The 22,765-nt window shown below is 37.5% G+C and overlaps 1 protein-coding gene across 3 annotated transcripts in view; it reads right to left on the bottom strand.

The window, feature by feature from the left end:
* Positions 1 to 1,951: 1,951 nt before the first annotated feature.
* Positions 1,952 to 22,765, bottom strand: part of Prex2 (phosphatidylinositol-3,4,5-trisphosphate dependent Rac exchange factor 2) — a 294,983-nt gene continuing 274,169 nt past the window's right edge. The window contains exon 34 of one of the 3 annotated variants that reach the window (XM_078017136.1): positions 1,952 to 2,236. In XM_078017136.1, coding sequence (XP_077873262.1) covers positions 2,179 to 2,236 — 58 coding nt within the window. In that variant the 3' untranslated portion in view covers positions 1,952 to 2,178. Of the gene's footprint in view, positions 2,237 to 14,897; positions 21,098 to 22,765 lie in introns of those variants that run through there. The other 2 variants (XM_040294020.2, XM_005322936.5) reach the window with 2 other exon arrangements.

Here is a 22,765-nt window from a genome sequence, read left to right as displayed (position 1 = left end):
GGTTAAAAAAATTGCCCTTTGAAGCATACAGTTCTGGTTTTAAGATCTCAGTTGGCTTTTGGGGAGGGGTGGTTCTGTGTGACATCTTCACACATGCATATAATGTACTTTGATTATATCCATTCTCCCTCTTGCCCCCTCCCCCAGTGGTTTTCTCATATCAGTAAAAAAGATAGGAATTCTTTTATTATTTGGGCAAGAATTCACTTTGTGGAGATTTTTTTTCAATGCCTGCAATATTTTATTACTTGCTGTGCATCTTTATAACCCTCTGCATTTGGAGAGTGAAGAATGCAAAATCGTAAAGACTGTGGAGCCAGCAGCACAGGGAGCTTGTTAAGCCTACTGTACTCTGCTGTCTGGGCCTGCTGATTCCACCCAACCCTCCCAGCCAGCTCCACAATATGTAGATGTTACCCTGTGTAACCTTGTCCATTGCCACAGCCCAGCAGGTTGCAAATGAGGAATAGGGAATATTACGTGCGATAACACATACCGCATCAAGATGTGTCCTTGCTGTTGCTAATTTGGGTCTTGGCTCTAACAGGAACATTAAACTCCAGCCTTTTCTTCTAATCAATTCTGCTTCACTAAATCTAGAGAATTGTATTAGTTTTCTCAGGTGAAAAAACAAACTACTGCAAACTTGGTGTAGGTTTAAAACAACAGACATCTACTCTCTTAAAGTTTCAGAGGACTAAAGTGTCTGCCTGGATGTGCTCCCCCAAAGGATCTAAGAATCCTTCCTTGCCTCTTCCAGCTTCTGGCGGCCTCTGGGGTTCCCTCCTAGTGGCTGTATTGCTTCAATCTCTGTTTCTTTGACTTTCCTTTCCCGTCTTGGAGAGGTGTATTTGACAAGATTTATATACTTTATGGTGCACAGCAAGATGTTTTGATGTAGGTTGTGAGGTCATTACCACAATCAAGTTCATATCCATCACCTCAAAAAGTTATTTTTATGGTGAAAACACTTAGATCTACTCACTTAGCCAATGTCACGTATTCAATACATTATTTTTAATATAGTTCTCATGTTGTACATTAAGTCTCCAGAGCTTATCTTATAACTGAAAATTTGAACCCTTGCACCCAGATTCCATTTCCCCAGCCCCCTTGCCTCAGCTCTAGGCAATCACCTTTCCACTCCGTTTCTCTGACTCCATATAGGAGTGAGATCATGCAGTATTTGTCTACGTCTGACTACTTTCACTTAGCACAACGATCTCCAGGTTCATCCGTGTTGTCTGTCTTCACATAGATTTTTTTTTTCTGTCTCAAATTTCCCTCTGCCTTTTTCTTCTAATGTTATCTGTCATTGGGTTTAGGGTCCACCCAGATAATCCACAATGATCTCATCCCAAAATCTTTAGCTTATTTACACTTTCAAAGATCCTTTTTCCAAAGTTACAGATTTTCAGGGATTAATAGAGTACATAGATTTTAGGAGCTACCATTCCACCCATTATTAAAGATATTGTTTTGGTTATCATTCATATGCCTGGATCTTGTTTCTTCAACCTTCAGCACCTGGTTGATACTTTAAGAGCTTCATCCCAACCACAAGTTTTCTTCCACCTAGAAACTCCATTCTCATGTTCCATCCATCTTATAGGACAAGGGGGCTTCTCTGTGGAGGCTTTGGAAGCAGAGTTCGAATACAGATTCCACCACTCCATTGTTTGTTCATTCACCCATTCATTAATAAAAACTTACACCTACTCATTCCCAGGTACTGTCCTAGGCATTTAAGATAGAGCATTACACAAATAGGCCAAGTCTACATTCTTGAAGATAACTTTGAGGGTAGGAGGAGACAAAAATAAACAAATAATACAATACATAACATGATCAACAAGTACTCTAAAGAATAACATAGCAAGGTAAGTTCGATAGAGTCACATGCCTGTGGAGGTGCACCTTTATTTTTATTTATTTATTTTGGTACTGGGGATTGAACCCATGGGTACTTAACTACTAAGCCACATCTTCCGTCTGTTTATTTTGAGACAGTGACTTGCTCAGTTGCTTAGGATCTTACTATGTTGCTGAGACTGACCTTGAACTTGTGATCCTCTTGCCTCAGCCTCCTGAGCTGCTAGGATTACAGGCATGCAACACAGACAGATGCACTTTTAGATGGGTTTGACAGAACAGCCTCTTCTTCTAGCAGCTAATATTTCAGCAAAGAGTTGAGCTAAGTATAAGACTGATCCAGGAGAATTTGGGAAGTGCTCTCCTAGAAGAAGGATAGCAAAAAGGCCATAAGGTAAGAACTTTGGTGAGGTCAGTGTGTTTAACAATAGGCAAGAAGATCAGCTATTACACTACTACACTTATGTTCATAACAGAACATTATTCACAATAGCCTAAAGCTACCAGCAACCCATCAGTAGAGTGTCCATCAGTAGAGAATCCATACACAAAATATGGTATATATATATATATATATATATATATATATATATATATGTATGTATAATGGAATATTATTTGACTTTAAAAAGGAAGGAAGTTATGACACATAGTAAAACATGGATGGACCCAATTACATTGTTCTAAGTAAAATAAGCCTGTTACAAAAGACAAGGACTGTATGATTCCGTTAATATGAGATAGTTAAAAGTGGTCAGATTCATAGAGGCAGAAGCTAGGAGGAGGGACGATTGGGGAGTTGTTTAGTGGCACAGAATTAGATTTGCAAGACGAAAAGTTCTTAAGATTGGTTGTACAACAATGTGAATGTTCTTAATATCATTGAACTATACACTTAAAAATGGTTAAGATGATAAATTTTATGTGTATTTACTGGAATAAAAAAGGAAGTTTAAAAAAGTTATTAAATCTTTGTCTTAGTGGCTTCATTTGTAAAATGAAGATAATCACAGATATCTCATGCATTTGATGTAAGAATGAACAGAATCATCCATGTAAAATGCCTCTACATGCCCTGGCTTGTAAATGCTGTTGCATGTTGACTGTCCTTATTATCACAGTTGCTGTTCTTGCTGTAATCGTACCTATCAGCAATTCTCTAGGACGCTGTCTCCTTACTCTGCTTTGTATTTTCAAAGCACCAACCCTCTGTGGAATTATTTTATCTTTTCTAGTGTTTGCTATTTGATTTGCTGTCTCCTTCATGAAAGCAAAAATTCTTGTTGAAATTTATCATCGTGGACCCTTAGCCCAGAACATAGCTAGCATAGAATAGGTGCCAATACATACCACATGAATAAATTAGCTCTATTATTGTTATTGTCATTATTATATGACATTCAGATATTTTTTCTGTAGGCTGGTAGATTCCAAACTTGTGTGATGATAAAAAATATCTGGAATGATTCCCAGGTCCAACCCACCCTGTTGAATCAGAATCTCCAGGCAAATTCCCAGGAAGCCTTATGTTTTAAACAAGGCCCCCAGGTGAATTATGTGCTGGGTTGTTATTCAAAACGTGGTTATGGCACCAGGTAGCTTGCTAAAATGCAGAATCTCAGGCTTCACTCAAAACAACTGATATTTAACAGGCATCCTAGGGATTGCTATGTACATAGAAGTTTAAGAAAGGACTGGAGATGTAGGGTGCTTGCCCAGCACGTGTGAGGCCCTGGAATCAGTTCCTAGCACTGGAACATAAAAGACTTGAGAACTGGCCTAGAGTTATAGTCTCTTGGAATTTTCAAACCTGTCACCCAAATGACTTACTAAAATTGGAGTAAGGCCTGAGAACAAGGCATCATTTTCCTTCTGATTATCTGAGTAACTCTGATGGTGAGCCAGATTCAGGAACCACAGCGTGATTCCTATTCCCCAGATACAAACTAGCTTACCACAGACTTTAAAGAGAAAATGAGACCCTGCTTCTTAGAAAAATGTCCTCCAGTCCTATGCTCAAAGTTAGGAGCATACGCTAAACAAAACCGAACCAATTAATGAAGTAAAAGTAACTACCTAATCAGCACAACCAGTTCAGGACTTAAAGTACAGGTGATGATGTTAATGAGCCTCGGTGACCTCTAAGGAGGTATCTTCCAGCAGTTAAAAATAAGAGTATCTGTCTGGGACTGTTCCCAAATGGCTCTAGGAACAATCGGAACACCAATGGAATTTTTTTGGTTTTATAAAAATATCTGTATTCATTTATTTTCATGTGGTGCTGAAGATGGAACCCAATACCTCACAAGGGCAAGGTTAGCGCTCTACCACTGGGCCACTACCTCAGCCCACCAATATTGTCCTATTCTCAGATACTCTAAGATGAAATGTACAGCCGTCCCTTCACACCCTCCCTACTTAAAAATACTTTATTATTATTATTATTCATGTATGGTGAGGCCAAAAGATCAAGGAACAACAGCCCTCGAAAATGCAGTCCTGTATATTCCCAGATCCCAAGTGGAAGGGTCAGCCCATTCCATGAAGGAAGCGCTGGACTCAGACCAGAGGCAGAGGGAAGGGAGGGAGTGAGGACAAGGGTCTTCTTATGGCTCCTCTGGGAAGGAGTGGACAGGGCAGAGTGAGCAGGTTTAAGAACAACTGGTCTGAAGAGTCTCCGAGGCTCTCAGAGCTGTCCTTGCTGTCTAGCACCCAGCTGCTTGGGGATGAGGACAGGTGAAAGGTGGTCTGGGGTGTCAAAGCTCACAATACAGTTGACCAGGAGTGTGGGCTCTGGATTGGTTGGTTTGAGTAGGAAAAGGCAGACTGCGCATGAGTTATGTTCTCCCTTTATGAATTGACTAGCTCTGGGTATGGCAGTCCCTCCAGGGTCAGCAATGGCCAAATGACAAAGCATCCGAAAAACAGAAAATGAAAGACATGATTAATACAAGGCCCCTGCCCCACCACTCTTCGTCTGCCAGAATCAGAAACATTAATTTTTCTGCCGGTCTGAGACTTGGTCCTGTCTTATATGTAGAAAATACATCTCCTTGTTAGCATCCTCCCCTTCCTCGCTGGCATTCCATGTCCCACTGTCTCTATATTTAACATAATGACAAGTATGACAACCGAGATATGATTCAACTGCGACATTTCAGATGCCGCTACTCCCTTGAGGATGGGCAGGGGTTACAATCAGGGTTCTGCTTTTGAAGTTTTCTCAATCAATTGTTTTTTCTCGACCTATCCCCATTAACCTGAACATATTTCAGACCACTTTCCACAATGCCCGTTCTCTAAAGGCAAGTTTGATGTTACTTAGGATCTGGGCTTGCCGAACTGTTGAGTTTATGTCACCAACTTTGATGAACTCGCCCTGGGTAAAATGAAATTTAATCATAGTCCTTTCCTTTTCCCCCTCTGGTTGAGGAGTAAAGTGACAGTGAGTTAAAGTCACTCCAAAAGATGCTGGAAATGCATCTCAGACACTCGGGAGAAGCCACAGGCAATGCCTCTTACACGCATCTCATGATTTATAGCATCAGATGTAAAAGTATTGCATAATAGAATTTGATCATCTCCTTTGACTCATCATGGCACAACACATTCATTTTAAACCTTAGTTTTAAAGTTGAATTTCAAAGCCATCAATATTTCCTCTTTCATCTCTGCAGCAAATTACTACTCTGGTAATAATCATCTAGATCTTCTACCTCAGCGTTCTCATTTTATCCCAGAAAGAATGTTTAGGAAATAAGTTCAGAATTACACATTCCACTCATTGTTAGGTCTGAATTCAAAATTGTGCCAAGGAACTTTACTTTGATTATCCTTAAAGAATATTTTCATGATACAGACAATACTGTGACATTTAAACATGGAAACCAGCATCATTTAGGTCATTTGCTTTTCAACTCTTGATGATGTCTGATATAAAATATGAAGCTCAGGTTTGTATCATCAACTTGCCAAATATGTCTTGGGACTCTTTAACCTATTTTTACCAAGGTTAATATCACATTGGAAACTCACAGTTGAATAATGCATCTGCAAGGGCCAAAGCCAAATGAAACAGGACAAGAAAAAAAATCCAAGACATGAATATTTACATATCCTTACAGTGAAAAGCATTTTCCCTAATAGCTATATGAAAAATAAGCATCTTCATCCATAAGAAATGAATCTTAAGTGATCCCTGCCTATAAGGAAAAATAATTTTATTTTATTTTTTAATTTTTTTATTTTACTCTCTCCTATTCAATTCTCTCTCCTTTCTCTTTCTAGCACTGAATAAGAAAAGTGATTCATAGTTGCTTTGTCTTTCTCTTCTGTTCAGTATTTAACCTCCTGGCTTCTTGACCAAATATCCATTTAATGATAACTATTCTCCTGTTCGACTTTTAAAAGATAGGAAATTCATAGAATTTACAGTCCATTTCACATGACTGGCTCGTCAATGCAAGATAAAGCACATAATTAAGATTGGCACAGGAACACTCTAGTGCTACTCTCCCAGCCATCTGTTGTTTATGCCTGCCCAGAATCCATTCCTGCTTTTGGTAATACCACTTTGATTTTCTTTTGGCAAATCTCTGACAGTTGCATTTCTTAAGAGATGGAAAGTGTAAGCCTGGTCTGGTCAAAAGATACAACTTGATTCTAGTGATTGGTTTAGGGGAAAGCACGTGACTTTGTCTAGACCAAGGAGAAGCAGGGCAGAGATTTTTAGGGCAACGTTTGGGTTGTTTTCTTCTTTTGAAGTTAGTATATGAAATATAAATTTAGCAATCCTGGTGGCCAACTTGCTATTCTTTTTTTCCCCCCAAATCCCCAAATTAAAAAAATTGGAGCATTATAATTGTACATAATGATGGGATTTGTTGTTTCATATTTGCTTCTATGCACAATACAGCAGTATAATTTGGCCAACATCACTCCTCGGCACTTCCCCACCTCTCCCTTCCTCTCTTCCCCTAGACTCTTTCCTCTTTCTGCTGATCTCCCTTTGATTTTCATGGGACCTCCCCCGCCACACCTTTTTGTTGTTGTTGGTCTTCTTAGTTATACATGGGAGTAGAGTTTATTTTGACATATTTGTACAAACGCAGAGTTCGTCTTATTCCAATTAGAGTCCTGTGGATGTACCCCATGCTGAGATTCATTGTGGTGTGTTCATATGGGAAAGTTATGTTAGATTCTTTCCACTGTCTTTCCCATCCTATCTCCCTCTTCCTTCCCTTCATTCTCCTATATCTAATCCACTGAAATTCTATTCTTCCCCCCATCCCTTGTTGTGATTTAGCACACATATCAGATGAGAGACCATTCAACTTTGGGGTTTGGGGGATTGACATGATAGTTTTCAGATCCATCCATAACCAGCAAATGTTATAAGATTATTCTTTTTTATGGCTGAGTAATTAACTTCCACATATGAAAGAAAATATACAACCCTTGATGTTCTGCATTTGGATTATTTTGCTTAACATAATAGTCTCAAGTACTACCCATTTTATGCAAATGACATAATTTTATTTTTCTTTATGGCTGAGTGAAACTCCATTGTGTATGTGTGCATTTTCTTTATCCATTCATCCACTGATGGACATCTAGCTGGTTCCATAATTGGGTTATAAACATAGTCATGCATGTATCACAACAGTAAAATGACTTTAATTCTTTAGGATAAATAGTGAATCATATGGTGGTTACACACCTAGTCTTTTGAGGAACCTCCATACTGATATACCTAGTGGTTGTACTAATGTATAATTTCATCAACAGTGTACAAGTATTTTTCTCCACATCCTCTCCAGCATTTAATATTGTTCGTATTCTTGATGATTGCCATTCTAACTGGTATGAGATAAAATTTCAATGTAGTTTTGCTTTGCATTTCTCTAATTTCTAATAATATCGAATATTTTAAAAAAATAGATTTGTTGGCCATTTGTATTTCTTTTTTTGAGAAATGCTGTTTCATTTGCCCTTTTATTAATTGGTTTATTTGGGGATTGGGTGGGGTTATAAAGTTTATTGAGTTCTTTATATGTCAGAAGAGTAGCTAGCAAAGATTTTCTCCTATTCTATAGATTCTCTATTCACATTCTTAATGGTTTCCTTGCTGTGCAGAAGCTTTTTAACTTGATGCCATCCCATTTATTAAATTTTCACATTATTTGAGGAGCCTAAGGTGTCCTATTGAGAAACTCATTGCCTGTGCCTCTATGCTGGAGTGTTGACCCCACGTGTTCTTCTGGTAGTTGCATAGTTTCTGGTCTAATTCCTAGGCCTTCAATCTATTTTGAATTTATTTTTGTGCAGGGTGAGAGGGAAGGGTCTAGTTTCATTCTTCTTCAAATAGATAACTGGTTTTCCCAGCAACATTTGTTAAAAGGCTGTCTTTTCTCCAATGTATATTGTTGGGATCTTTGTCAAGAATCAGATGACTGTAGATATGTAGGTTTGTCTCCATGTCTTCTATTCTGTACCATTGGTCTATGTGTCTGTTTTTAAGCCAGTACCATGCAGTTTTTGTTACTATAGCTCTGTAGTATAATATGAAGTCAGGTATTATGACACCTCTAGCATTGCTTTTTTGAATAAGTGTTGCTTTGGCTATTCTGGGTCTTTTATTCTTCCAAATGAACTTTAGAACTGTTTTTTTTCTTTCCTACTTCTGTGAAGAATGTCATTGGTATTTTGATGGGGATTGCATTGAATCTGTGTATTGCTTTTGGTAGTGTGTTCATTCTAACAATATTGGACTAATATAAATATCATTCAGTGTTGATAAAGGTGCTGGGCAATAGGAATTCTGGTAGGACTATTTATTGCTGTAAGATTTTTGAAAAATAAATGTTCCTGATCTTTAAAAAAGCCCATTAAAACTTTGCAACTAAAATTTAAGAAAGCACACACATATAAAAATAAAAGTAGTTCAAGGACTAAATGTCCTTTCTACTTCTCAGTCATATGATCCAGTAAATCATTTGATGATTCCCTTTTTGAACTCCATTTTCTGGACTTCTCTGGCCACCCAATTAACTGGATCTTCTCCTCCCAACCACTTCAAATATTTGTTTTGAATTTCATCCACAGAATCTTTTCTTTTGCTTAAATTTTAGTGCCTCAGGATAGTACCCTCCGATTTCCAATCTTCTCACCCCATGTGTTCCTGTTGATGCCTTAATTATTCACTTATACTTGCTGGTTTTTCAGTTCTCATCTTTCACTTGAAATCCAGTTGAGTTTTTCCACAAGTCTATTTGCTACCTCCATCTGGAAGTCCTCAAATTCAACTTGTGCCAAAGGGCATGTATTTTCATTACTTCCTAGTCTGCTACTCATCCTGCCTTCTCTTACTATGGGGACCAACTATCCAAACTAAACACTTTGTCAACATCCCATCTCGTTTCTACAATTCACTGTTCTGCACCCTATGGATTGGCAACTCTTGTTAATTTACCTTCTAAATCTTTCTCAAAACATCTCCTCAGCTTTATTTCTCAGATGCTCTTTCATTAAGAATTCCAGCTTTTCACTATAGACTTTATGGAGGATTACCACAGCAGGTGCCTGAGTTCTGCAAAATTATGGACCCAGAACCCTGGTCCACCATGAGAAGTGCACAAATATGAGAAAACTGAATGGCAGGCTTAATATAGATTATTGAAGGGAGTGGCCTATCATGAGATTGCATATTAGCAAAAGGATCACCAGCAGCTGAGTACTAAAGCCTGGAGCATTGGGCTTTCATGAGGTTTTGAGAATGGAGTACTGAAACGCAGGCTATAGACCTAGTGGCAACACGTCAGCTCAGGGGAGGCTATATCTCCCAGAGGATGGTCAGTTCCAGGATTGGTAGCCACCATTGATCTGATTCTGAAAACCTAAACAGCTTCAACATTTGGAAACATGCTCATCAGTGTATTAGGCTGTTCTCGACAGTCAAGAGATTATCTAGCAACTTTATCTAGGATAGGCTCATTTGGTGTCATTACCCAACCCAACAGGAACTTCTATACCTTTTAATAAATTTATGTGTACAATAACAACAAAGAGTTGCACTACTGTTAGCCAGGTGCAGTGGTGCACACCTATGAGGATAATCTCAGCAATATAGTAAGGCCCTCTGCAATTCAGTGAGACCCTACCTCAAAAAAAGGGGGGGTGCTGCTGCAGTGGAGATGTAGCTCAGTGATAAAGCACCCCTAGGTTCAATTCTCAGTACCAAACAACAACAACAAAAAAGAATTCTACCACTTTTAGATTAACAATTTACAAATACAAGTGTACAAAAAAGAATCACTTGGGCCCAGTGCAGTGTAGCACACCTATAATCCCAGCTGCTCAGAAGGCGGAGGCAGGAGGATCACAAGTTCAAAGCCAGTTTAATGAGGTCCTAAACAACTTAGCCAGGCCCTATCTCAAAATAAAAAAGGGATGTGGGAAATGGCTCAGTAGTTTGGCGCCCATGGGTTTAATCCCTGGTACCAAAAAATAAAATCCCCAAAACCTGGAAAGCTTACTAAGAATGATACCCCTAAGTACAATTCCTCAAGATGTTCTGATGGGCTTGGCCTGAGAAACACTATATGAATCATCACAACAGTAACTCTTCTGATCAGTTAATTGGCTCCCCTGCTTGAAAACGTTCAAAGGTTCACCCCTGCCTACAAGATACACTACAACTCCTTCACATGGGAAACCATGCTTTCAAACTGCAGCCAACTCCTCAAATTCTATTTCTCAATTCCTCAAACAAGCCATCTGTCTTAAGGAAATGTCTCTGGAGAATAGATTTTTCCTTCTACCACTAACTTAGATCAATCCCAAAATACTTAATACTCTTTCATTTAGTTCCCATTAAAGGTGCTTCTAACTGTCAGGCTCAATGCTAAATTCTGATCTATGGATCTTATTTAGTTGATCTTATTTAGTTCATCTTATAGCCATATGGAGCAAATGGCATTATTATTATAAATTTACTGTTGGAGAAATCTGATGCTAAAGGAAATAACTTGCTTATGATAATGGAGCTATTAAGTCCTAAAGTGGGATTCTTAATCAGGCAACAAACTTGCTGCTACTTCTGAAATACAAATTCCTCAGGATCTTGACAGGGTACCAAATGTTAAAACCAAGTCTTTCATAGAGGAAATGCTCAATTTGTGCAACTGACTTTCTGAATGAACCAGTGCTAGAAGGCAGACAGGACAAGAAAGCAATCGTGGAGTTTATTAGCTTTGACAAATGCAATTTCATTTCCAGGTATTTTGCTCTTAAGACTAAGTAAAGATCATATGTATGGTTTACTTAATTTCCCCCAAAGGTTTACAATTTGGAAAAGTGTAGTAGTTTCAAACCAGAATATTGACATGAATACTGTCAAGTGAAAACAATTCCTGTTGCTCTTTCCTAATCACACCAACTTCTTCTATTTCTCATTTTGCCGGTTGAAAAATTTTGTATGAATGAATGATACAGCATGAAACCTTTTGCAACATTTTTTCAGAATTCTTTTCATCAGACACGAGTGGTTTATGGGATGGTTTTCCACTTCTCTCCCAGTCTGCAACTCACTTTTCATTGTCTTCAGATAGTCTCTAAAATAGAAAATGTTTTAAATTTTGATAAGGTCCAATTTATCAACTTTCCCTTTTATGGATCATGATCTTTATGTCAAGGCTAAAAAAAAATCTGTCTAGCTCTAGATCTTTAAGAATTTCTTCTCTATTTTTTCCTTCAACATTTTGTAATTTTATATTTTAAATCTAAGTCCATCATCCATTTGGAGTTAATTTTTTTGGTGCAGTGTGTAACATTTAGTTGGAGGATCATTTTCAGGCCTACGAACATCTGACCGTCCCAGGCCCATTTGTTGAAAAGGCTATCCATCCTTCATTGAACTGCTTCTCCACGTTGGTCAAAAATGTGAATCTTCAATTGTCTCGATATAATATAAGCTTAATTTTAGAAACCCCCGTTTCAGGGTGATGAGAACTGTTTGGAAGGAGATAAAGGGGACATTGTGAATACACTACAGGCTGTGAAACTGTGGATTTTAAGATAGTTAATTTTATGTTGAGAATCTCCTCTCAAGAAGAGAAGGAAGAAGCTTCTCCTAGCTCAGCATCTGTTTAATGACTTATACAACTCAAATAAGTTTTTCAAAGATTGTGTGTAGAAGCCTCCCGGCACTTTCCAGTCTATTCATCATTCAGTATTTCCAGCTCCCTCCTTGCTAAAGTTAGGTGACATCCTAATGTCTAACCTCTGGGTAAACATTTTTAACAGTGAGGCGACATGTGGGCAGTCAGAACAGCAGCAGTTCTTAGTAGACCTAATATTTCCTGGCAATCAATCCCCACATGTCCTTAGTCATTCTTTGACCATTATTTATGTTCTCACTTGTCTTCATCCCTCTGAAGTAAAGTGCCCTCAGCAGAACACTCTATTATATCATGGGGTAATCACTCCCTTTCCCTCTGAGTACACAGCTCTGGAATAATAAATTTTATCACTTTTCTGGCAAGGAGTTCACAGGCTTCTGCTAAATGAGAGCAACATAGCGAGTCAAGGGCAGAGAGTCTACGACGTCTAGGACTTGCTGAATTTCCAGGCAGTCTGGTACTGAAACTTGCTCCCGTGGATTCACAAGGAAGAGGGTCCACATTTAGATATCTGGAAAATTTCGGATTAAAAGAAATCTTGGAGGTGGCATAGGTGAGACAAATCTCTTTCTAAATATCTAGGGGTTTATATTGTCACAGTATGACCTGGCTTTGAGCAATCAATCAGAATTTATATCACTGCATTTAGACAATCTTCAAGTGGTCAACCAAGGGCAAGCTGGAGAACCCCATACAGTCTATGTCTTTTGAATACTTCTTGTGAAGAGAAAATTAGTCTTTAAGTCATCTAACTTATGACTTATAAGAAAGAAAATTAGTCTTTAAGTCATCTAACTTATGACTATAAATTTAGGATGCTTGATGGCCTGGGCCATGGCCATCAAGCATCCTAAATTTAGTCCAGAAACCAGAGCAAACTGGAGACAAGTTTTAACATATCAAAGTGACCTCCAACCTGACATGGCATTACATGGCTAGGCATGGGAAGGGAGAGGATACCTTTGAGTCCCTGTGGAATGAGCTCTTCCTGGCCATGGTGCCCTGAACATAGGTTCAGGGTGAAAGAATGATGCAACCTGCTTTTAACCCTACCTTGCTGTGACTGTTCATTTCTGTAAATACTTGTCATCTCTTCCTTCAAGCCTCAATGACACCCCATCAGGTAAATACGGTGCCGTCCCCATTAGTGTGTTAACTATTTTTTTCCTTTTATGTTATTTCCCAGAACAGTTTCCCCTCCTTTGATGAATACTTGCATTCCAGGGAAATATTAACAAGTCTTCCACGAAACACATCCCATTTTCTCATGAGCTCAAAGAATACTGCATACCACATCTCTCCTCCAAAATCATGTTTATTATTAGGGCATTAGGAGGTTGGGGAGTCCTGTAATAAACTTGCTTAACTTTGTGTTTCTCAAACCTAATTTTACCCCCCGACACACACACACACAAATCTTGCATGGTGTGTGCCTGGGTGCCTGTGTGTCCCAGGAACATCTCTGGAACACAAGGGGCTGGAAGGCTATTTTAAAACAAACAGCCTACACTTGCTGATTCTATTTTCTCACTCTTATAGCTGTATTAAATTTGCCATCTCAGAGTCTACTAGCAATCTGCAAAAAGTAAAATCCAGTTATTGATTTTTGCTTCTTCCATTAATATTGTTTTTGACATTTCCAAAGCTAGCCCACACCTTCAACAGCTACAGATTCTTCAAGCTTCCCACCTGGAATTTGTAATTCCTTATCACTGCCATCAGCTATTTATCTCAATTTTCTTATACTCTCTATGTGCAGACCTCTCAGCCTGGCCTTCAGAGATGCACACCATCTTATTTTCCATCTGTCTTTTTCTAATCACATCCGCACATCTTTATCCTCTGTCCGGACGAATCTGTTCACCACCCTACCAAAATACCACTGCATTTCTGTCTTAGCGTCATTCAGTTCTAGCTAACAAGGTTAAAAAGTTTCCCTTATCCTGCTGCTTAATTTTATCTGTCCTGAAAGCCACTACCCTTGATAACCTAGCCTTCTCCCATCATATTTTATATTAATATCAATGTTTCCTCCTTTAGTCTGTAAACTCCATTACAACAATGGCCACATATGTGTTTCTAGTTACAAATTCTTCAGCTTAGCTCAGTAGCTGATAAGTAATCTGTAGATGTTCCAGAAGTTCAAGTTTAATTGAATCTAAATTCAATTTCTATAGCTTGTGCTTCTCATTGCTTTCCATTGGTAGTTAACATTTTGGTCTGTGCACTCCATGAATCACCTTAAATATACCAATTTCTTTAACCTTATGTTTAGGGAATTATGTGCATTTGTAACACCCTCAGCAACCAGGAGAATGGCTCATACATAATTTAAGTACTGGAGACACCTTGAAAGCTTGGCTAGTTAATTCAGAGAACAGCATAGGTCTTATCTCCCATGAAGTTTCCTATGCCATGTCTCATTATCAAGCTTCTTATTCTGGTTCCTTCCTAGTAGTTCCTCTCTCTCCAGCTCATATTTATATATTTGCTTCATGCACACATATCAACTTTCTTCTATTGAGCTTTTGATTTTTTTTTTAATACCAGGGATTGAACCCAGAGGTGCTTAACCACTGAGCCACATCCCCAACGCTTTTTATTTTTGAGATAGTGTCTTGCTAATTGCTTAGGTCCTTGCTAAGTTGCTGAAGCTGGCTTAGAACTTGTGATCTTCCTGCCTCAGCTTCCCAAGTCCCTGAGATTCCAGGCACACACCACTGAGCCATTCAAGTTTGTGAATTCTTGAAGGGTGAAAAAAAAAATCTATGTTTCATAGTTGGTATTTTAATCAGGGAAGAATGTAAGAGGAATTAATTACATGTAAATGAAAAGAAGTTGAACTGCTTACACTACAATTCCCTTTATTATTGTTGATATTTATGATGTTACCATTTCAATATTTAATGCACACACAAATAAATGACATAAAATACATAATTCACCCTGATAATTTTAATCATACACAAAATATGAAGTGATCAGAACTATGTTACATAGATATTTTACAAGAAAAGGGGCTAATAACACATTCAGATGAAATATATCATTAAATTTGGGATGTTATATGATGTTAAATATAGATATACTTAAAACAATTACTATTTATAGAACCAATATGATATTTTGCTATTTAAAATAATGAATACTTGTAAATGAGTACTTATAAAAATATTTTTTAATCACAAAGCTATGTTCTACTCATTTACTTGGCAGTTACAAAAATATATATTCATCTGAAACTCTAATAAATTTGCTTGAAGCATTATTCAAATTTGAAAGTGTTTTCTAAAGTATTTCACCAACTTAGTATTCTTGACTACATACAATATTTATATGCACATGATATTAGAATAGGTTTGTTACAAATATTGTCATTTTAAAAGATACAAGTGATCAATAAACACAGACACACTGAAGATTTCCAAACCAAACAACTGATACGAACACTTGACCCACCAGCTGCACCATGTACAACATAAAATCCTGAAAGCATTTGTTGAATTCCTACATGACATTTATTCTGTTATTTGCACGTAAAATTAACCATCAAAACCTTCCTATTTCTAGTAGAACTGTAATTTTAAAACTTAACGGTTTTCTTTTTAATCAGCTACTTCTTGATGGCAAAGCCAGACCAAATAATTTCAAACTGAATTGTGAGTAGTATGGTTTGTATTTTGAATGTCCCTCAAAGGTCCATGTAGTAGAGGGCACTACTGGTGGAACCATATGCAGGTGGCGCTTATGAGAGAAAGTTATGTCATTGGGGGGTGTACCCTTGAAAGGGACTGCAGGACCCTGGTCCCTTTTCTTTCCTTGCTTTCTGATCACAAGTTGAGTGGTTATGCTCTGCCATGTACTCCTGCCAGGATATGTTGCTTTGCCACAGGCCCAACACCATGGGGCCAACTATCATTTAGAACCTCTCAAAGTGTAAGCTGAAACAAGCCTTTTTTCTTTATAAGCTTATTATTTCAGGCATTTTGTAATGGTTACAAAAAGCAGACTAAAATATACCAAACTAGCATCAGTGATTGAAAGACGTTCAACCAAGTACACTTACTACTTTGGACAGCTCTGATGTCTACATTACATACACTGAACAATTCCATTTTTCATATCTTACTGTAAAACAAGACATAAGAATCTCAGTGACTTTTATGAGTTATCATAAAAACAAAAGTAGTAAATACACATAATATATAGAGAGACATACATACAGATATATCTCATTTAGTACACCTAGTAGACTTCAGAAATCTCTTCTCAGAGAGAGACGCAAACTATCCTGAGTGAAGTAGGCCTTGTGTCTAGGGAACAAAGGCTAAAAGACACACAGGCCACATAACAGTCTTCCATGCTTGCTCACAGATGTTTGCCAATATGAATACTGACATTGCTTTTAATGGCAAATTGTTGAAGTAGTCAAATTCTTCTGAAACCAAAGATTAGCCATAATGACTATTATGGAATTGTAGCACCAAGGAAGATGGTGGCCAGTATTTATAAAGGGAATCACCTGGGGCTATTCTTGGCACAACCCCTCTTATATTTTCCCAATATGTTCTGAAAGTTAAAGCTTTGCTGAGAATCATCACTTAAACTGCAAACACTTGAGAGAATACAAAATATTTTTTTCATAATTGAAATTCAGATCATCCTAAACCATTTCAAAATCTTTTCCCCTAAGAGTTAAAGAAGACAACTGACAACCCATTCAGCAAACAGGTTAAAGAAAACAGGTAAATGAATATATATATACACATATATATATATAGTTAATATTACTATGAGTTGTTAAACTATAATTTAGTAAGATATTACACATAAAATTAGTCCTTAAAAATTAAATATAGTTTCCAGAAATTCAGAAGCAATTCAGTCCAATCTAGTTTCAATAGTACTTGTAAAGGAGAATGACATTTGAAGTAAAATATAAAGTACAAGTGACGTAAAGGATGACTATTGATTTCACATTTCCTTATTATGAGTTTATAAAAACATAAGTGAATAAAAAAGGTGCCCACTAATCAGCATTAAACCGTTATACAGAAAAAGATCTACTTCATCTAGTGAAAGAATACTTTAGTATTTTAGGTAAAAAATATATTATTAGTTTTAAATACATGGAGTAATTTATTCTCAACCTAATACTTCCAAATCAATAAATACTAATCTTGCCTATAAAATATGTTGCCAGAAAAACCCTTGAAAAGGGTTTGCTTTCCTTAAATCAGTTTGCCCCTTACAATTTGCTTGCCTGTTCATTTTCTTGGCTAGTATGATTATGATTAGGATCAACTTCATTTCCTTTTTCATTTAATGATCACAAAATTTAAATGAATAGTCGTAATCAATGTCATAGGTTTTATAGTATCCTAAGAAGTTGACCTCATTTTAAATTGAATATTGTTGCTGCAAGAAGAGTGGCCAAAATGCACAGGACCCTAAACCACTGGAAGAATGTGCTTGAAGGGACAGAAGATAGTGTGGGACTTCAGGTTGGGATACTGGTTTTTAAAATAAAGCTTACAATCTAAATTCAACATCACATAGCTAACAAAAGTAAAACTAGTACAGAAATTCTTCCCCTTCCTTAAATTCTAATGGAAATAGATGTAAATTTCTAGTATTTTTCAAAATCCTCATTCTCTTTAACAGCACACTAAATTTTATAATATTAGAAAATATGTATCAGTTATGATAGAATATTTATGATGCATTGACTCTGAATTGCTAATTATTATTTTTAAAAATACATTTTAGTTGGAGATGGACACAATACCTTTATTTATTTTATTTCTACATAGTTCTGAGGATCAAACCCAGTGTCTCGCATGTGCCAGGCAAGTGCTCTACCACTAAGCCACAACCACAGCCCCACTAATTAATTATTTTTAAGTCAGGTCTTATGCAGAGATCCCAAATTTCAATGCATGACTCTCTTTCCCTTTTAGGTAGGAAGGGGCAGATGTCCAAATCCAGAGTTTGGATGAACAGTTAGCAGGCTTTAGCAATATTTGAAGGGAACATGGTTACAGAGGAACATGGTTTTAAAATTCAAGGCAAATTAAATGTCCAGTATCATAAGGAGACATAATATGGTATTGAAAAATTGACCCATTAGATGTTTTTTTTTCCCTACTATTACCACTGTTTTGGAATTGATAGTCAAATTTTATATCATTACACTCTTGCAATATATATCTAAAACTGCCATCTTAGATTATAAGGCATATGATATAAAATATTTTGTTCAGTTTGCAACAGCACTGGGTTTCCTCAAAATGTGTATCCAAATGGTAAAATGTCCAGGAAATCCTGTGATTTTCATGTGTTAAAGGCATTTCACATAGTTCCATTCATTTTTTTTTTAGTTACAGATGGACACAATCTTTATTTTTTATTTATTATTTTTATGTGGTGCTGAGGATCGAACCCAGTGATCTACACATGCGAGGCAAGTGCTTTGCCACTGAGCCACAACCCCAGCCCCCATTCACTTTTATTTTCAGCTTAATATGTACATTTTCATGGCAACACATGCCATATAACTCTAACTTTACTAACAAGTAATTGGTAATATTACAATAGTTGTTATATCAACATGGAAAAGCAGCATAACATATTAAGAAAAAGGATTTCCTGGGTTCGAATTTTGCTTCTACCCCTTGTGAGTCATACGAACTGGTACAAGTCACTGGAACATTCTTTGCTTCAGTTCCTCAAATGCACATAAAATGGGAGTGATAAAAAGAAGACCAACTAATATCAATGTTATGAGGATTATGTGAAGTACTAACAAAATGTGGAAAAGCAATCAGAGGTGCCACTTAGCACACAGTGATCATTTAGTAAATATTAGTTACAGATATTATTACAGTAAAAAACAACAGTGACTCATGTTAATTTAGTAAGTGGCATATACACTGATAGACTGTACACGTACATTTAACCTTGGAAATATTACTGAGCATATTCTATTATAGAGATTAGACCCTTTAAAATATGTTAATTTGTAAATACCTAAAGAGCAGATAGTGGGGCCCAGGAGAGGTGGCAAAGTTCTAAAATGTTTAGGTGACAGGCCTCTGATGAGGATCACTGCCAGGATGGTGACCAGAAGACAGTCATGACAACATGATAAGCACCAGCTAATCAACCAGTTGTGTTCACTCATTAGCCCTGCGTTGAAAGTTCTTGAATTTTCAGAACAGGAAAAAAAAAAATCACAAATTAGATGAGCCTTCAGGATCACTTGCTGAAAATGTCAAGAATGTGAGACCTCAGAGAGTCCAGAGTTATTTAATATAGAAACTTATGAAGGTCATTATCTGCATTAAATTCAAAATGTCCAACTTTTGCTCTGGAAATTTTGATCTTGGTTTCCATGTTTGTTGCTATATCTATGGGCTCAATAGAAGAATCTCAAGTGCTTCCGTGCCAAATGACAACTATTACCTTGACCAGTAAGTTTACAGACATAATATGGAACACGGTATTTTTGTTATTCAAAACACAGCTGCTAGTGATGAAGGTATTTAATGATAGTGTGAAAGCCATTATTAGATTTTGCAAATTAAAATTTAATAACGATTTGCCTAAACCATGGTTATCTCACATACTTAGTCTAAATCCACATGCAGTCATGTGCTGCATAATGACATTCTGGTTAATAAAGGACAGCATCTATGACAGGGGTCCCCCAAATTAAACCATCTAATGATGTCGTAGCCATCTCAGCTTGTGTAAGCGCATGATATTTGCATGATGATGAAATTGCCTAGTGATACTTTTCTCAGAGCTTCCTCCTGTTGTGAAGCAAAGTGTGGCTCTAATTATTATAAACACAATACGAGTCTTTCCATTATTTTGAGAATTATGAATTTAAAATAAATGTTAATTATTCAATATGATAAAACCATACTATTATATCAGTGCAGAAATGACAAAAATTACACATATTTTAGGATGAACATGGAATATACTTTGTGTCCACAATCAAGGTTTCCAGTGGTCCTTTTAAAGTATAACAAGTAAAGCTTTATTTTCACATCTTGTACAATACTTGGATGAGAAAAGCACTCCTGATGTTGAATTCTTTTGAGTCTGACATCTTGTGGAAAGGCTTCCAAAAACTGAGTTTTAGGTTTCTTTCTAAGGTAGACAAGTGAGTTTTTAAATAGGTTTATTTTTTTCTTCTTCACCAATTCCCCTTCCCCTCACCTTGCTGATCCCCACACCATGCCCTACCCAGGGCCACTGATGCTACAGCATGTGAGACAAGAATCCTTGGGAAGCCAGGCCCACAGCAGAGACCAAGGACAGCACCAGCTCACTGGACGTGTTCATGAGCATAAAGTACACTTGGAAGTAATGGAAGAAAGTCTTGCTGGAGGCCTGAAAGCTCCCTTCTCCTCTACTGAGCAGCCCTTAGGACAAACAGAGAAGCATATGTTTCAGCTTCCACACATATACCCTCCTCTGACATGAATGGGGGATGGAAAACCTATGTCTCCCAGTCTATACCATTCTCAACTTTCACATGATGATGTGCCGAGTGTGGCCATGTGTTTTTCAGTGACAGACTTCTTCAAGCAAAACTATCCATTATTACATGTGTCCATTTGGGGAAACTGAAAACAGATACAATCAAATGAATGAATCCGAGAGGAGACCAATAGTTAAACGTTTTTATCTCGGACATTTTTTTTCTATAAATTCCGGAGATGAATTTTTGCACGAAAAATGAAGACATGATATCAATCTACAGAGATCACTTTGTGAGGCTGAAGTCTGAATGAACTCCTACCCGTTTCCAGCATAAATATCCAAGTACAAACTGAGCATTAGTTATAAAACACCGTGGGGAAAGATTTAGAGGAAAGAAAAAAAATGCAGTTCTTTTATTTTCAGTGGAGAATGCTGAACCAGCATGTACTGGTCAGGGCCAGTGTTCAGAAGCTTCCACCTGCTTGGTTCCTTGGGATTCTCTTCATTCTTCTCCTCCAGCCGGGGGAGGGGGCTCGCACAGCTTGTACAGCCTAGAAGAGGCACAGGTAAGTTTGACAGCTGCCCACTTTTTGTACCTTACCTGAGATAATTTTATTGGTATAACAAATACATTGAAAGTAATTATTTTTAGTTCTACGAGTCAAGGCCGCATGCATTGTTTACTTCACTAAGCATAGCATATGAATAAGCAAACTCTAAAATTTTGGTTCTGTGATTCAGAAAACCAGGTTTCTTTGCATCTCTCAATGGCTACTGATTATGCAACACTGCATTTTAAAAACCTGCTGTTTTGCTCCAGTGCTGCCAATCCAAGCCTGCTTAGCTTGCTGGTAGTAAAAATCTATTCTCTGAATTCCAGGAGGTGATATTATTATAATTGCCATCACCTCTGTCATTATGAATATCTTGTTTACAGGAAGACAGCTCTTATCTCACAGGGATCTGCAGGTTTTCTGACCAGTTTTGAAGTTAACTGCATTTTGGACTATGCCTGTGGTGTGGATGTGAATAATGGCTTGACATGGCAGATTCCTGAGGCCTGAATCTCAAAGGCACACTAGCTGGGGTTTCCTAAGGACTGGCCACCCGGTTCTGCCGTCTATCGCTTACCTGGTCAGTGGATTCTAAAATGGGTCAAAGAATCCACGTTAACTGTGGAGATGCCTGGAGATGCTCCTCTTTGTTTGAGCACTAACAAAAAATTCTAAAGAATTAGCTAAGGTTTCACAACTTCCAGTCTCCACATTCTTTTTAATAGTTGAATCCTAATTCTAGAACCAAAGTAAAAGTGAACATGGTGGCTGCCAGATAACTCTAACTCTAGTGACCTCAAGGCCATGTGCGTTAATTTCAGTGTATCCTGAAAGAAGAGAGGCTGAACTGAAGTGGTTGGATATTGGACTACACCTGTTACCCCTAATAGTGACCAAGGTTCCACACTGGTCACAATGCAGAGCTTAAGCTAATGACTTTAAACGCAGAATCCAACGCTACCCCTTCATCTGTTTATCTATTTCTGGTGCTAAGGATTGGACCCAGGGCTGCATGCATGCTAAGCACACACTCTACCTCTGAGCCACACTCTGAGCCCCAACTTTTCCCTTTTTCAAAAGCAGTCCAAACTCAGGGCTAGCTGTAGTGATTCACTCCCATTTACAGATTACGTTGAACACAGCTTAAATGAATTGTTAACCTATTTAGTAAATTATAAATTCCCTCTCCTTTGACATTTAATTCCATGCTAATTCTAAATCAATGGGGAAGAAAGAGAAAGCTTTAATTTAGAGTTGTAAATTCGGTTAACAACATGAACTTTCTTAGGAAACGTATAATGTATTATCTTTGAACGTACTTCAAGTCGGGAAGGTGGTTTATGTTCTATATGTTATCTCCATGGAAGAGATGAATACTGAACTAAGGACATATCACATTATAAAAGCTTATTTCATCTTTCCTGGATAAGAGAAAGCATTAAATTGAGCTGGTGTACTTGAAATGTTCTCTTGCAGCTGAAAGATAGGGTGTTACTTCAAATTGCTTTCTCAGGACTGAAAAAAAAATAGGATGATCAGAAGGTTCTTTTCCTCCTTAATTTCTGTCCTCTTATTTCCCTGACAGGGCTGCCTAAGGAGTAAGAAAGCACAATGGCTTTTACTCAGGTAGAAAAGAAAGAGGAGGATGGGCGGTGGACGTCCTGA

This window comes from Ictidomys tridecemlineatus, chromosome 7 (genome assembly GCF_052094955.1).
Source record: "Ictidomys tridecemlineatus isolate mIctTri1 chromosome 7, mIctTri1.hap1, whole genome shotgun sequence".
Lineage (NCBI taxonomy): Eukaryota > Metazoa > Chordata > Mammalia > Rodentia > Sciuridae > Ictidomys > Ictidomys tridecemlineatus.
The sequence above is the reverse complement of the archived record's forward strand: the minus strand, read 5'-3'. Positions and strand labels throughout refer to the sequence as shown.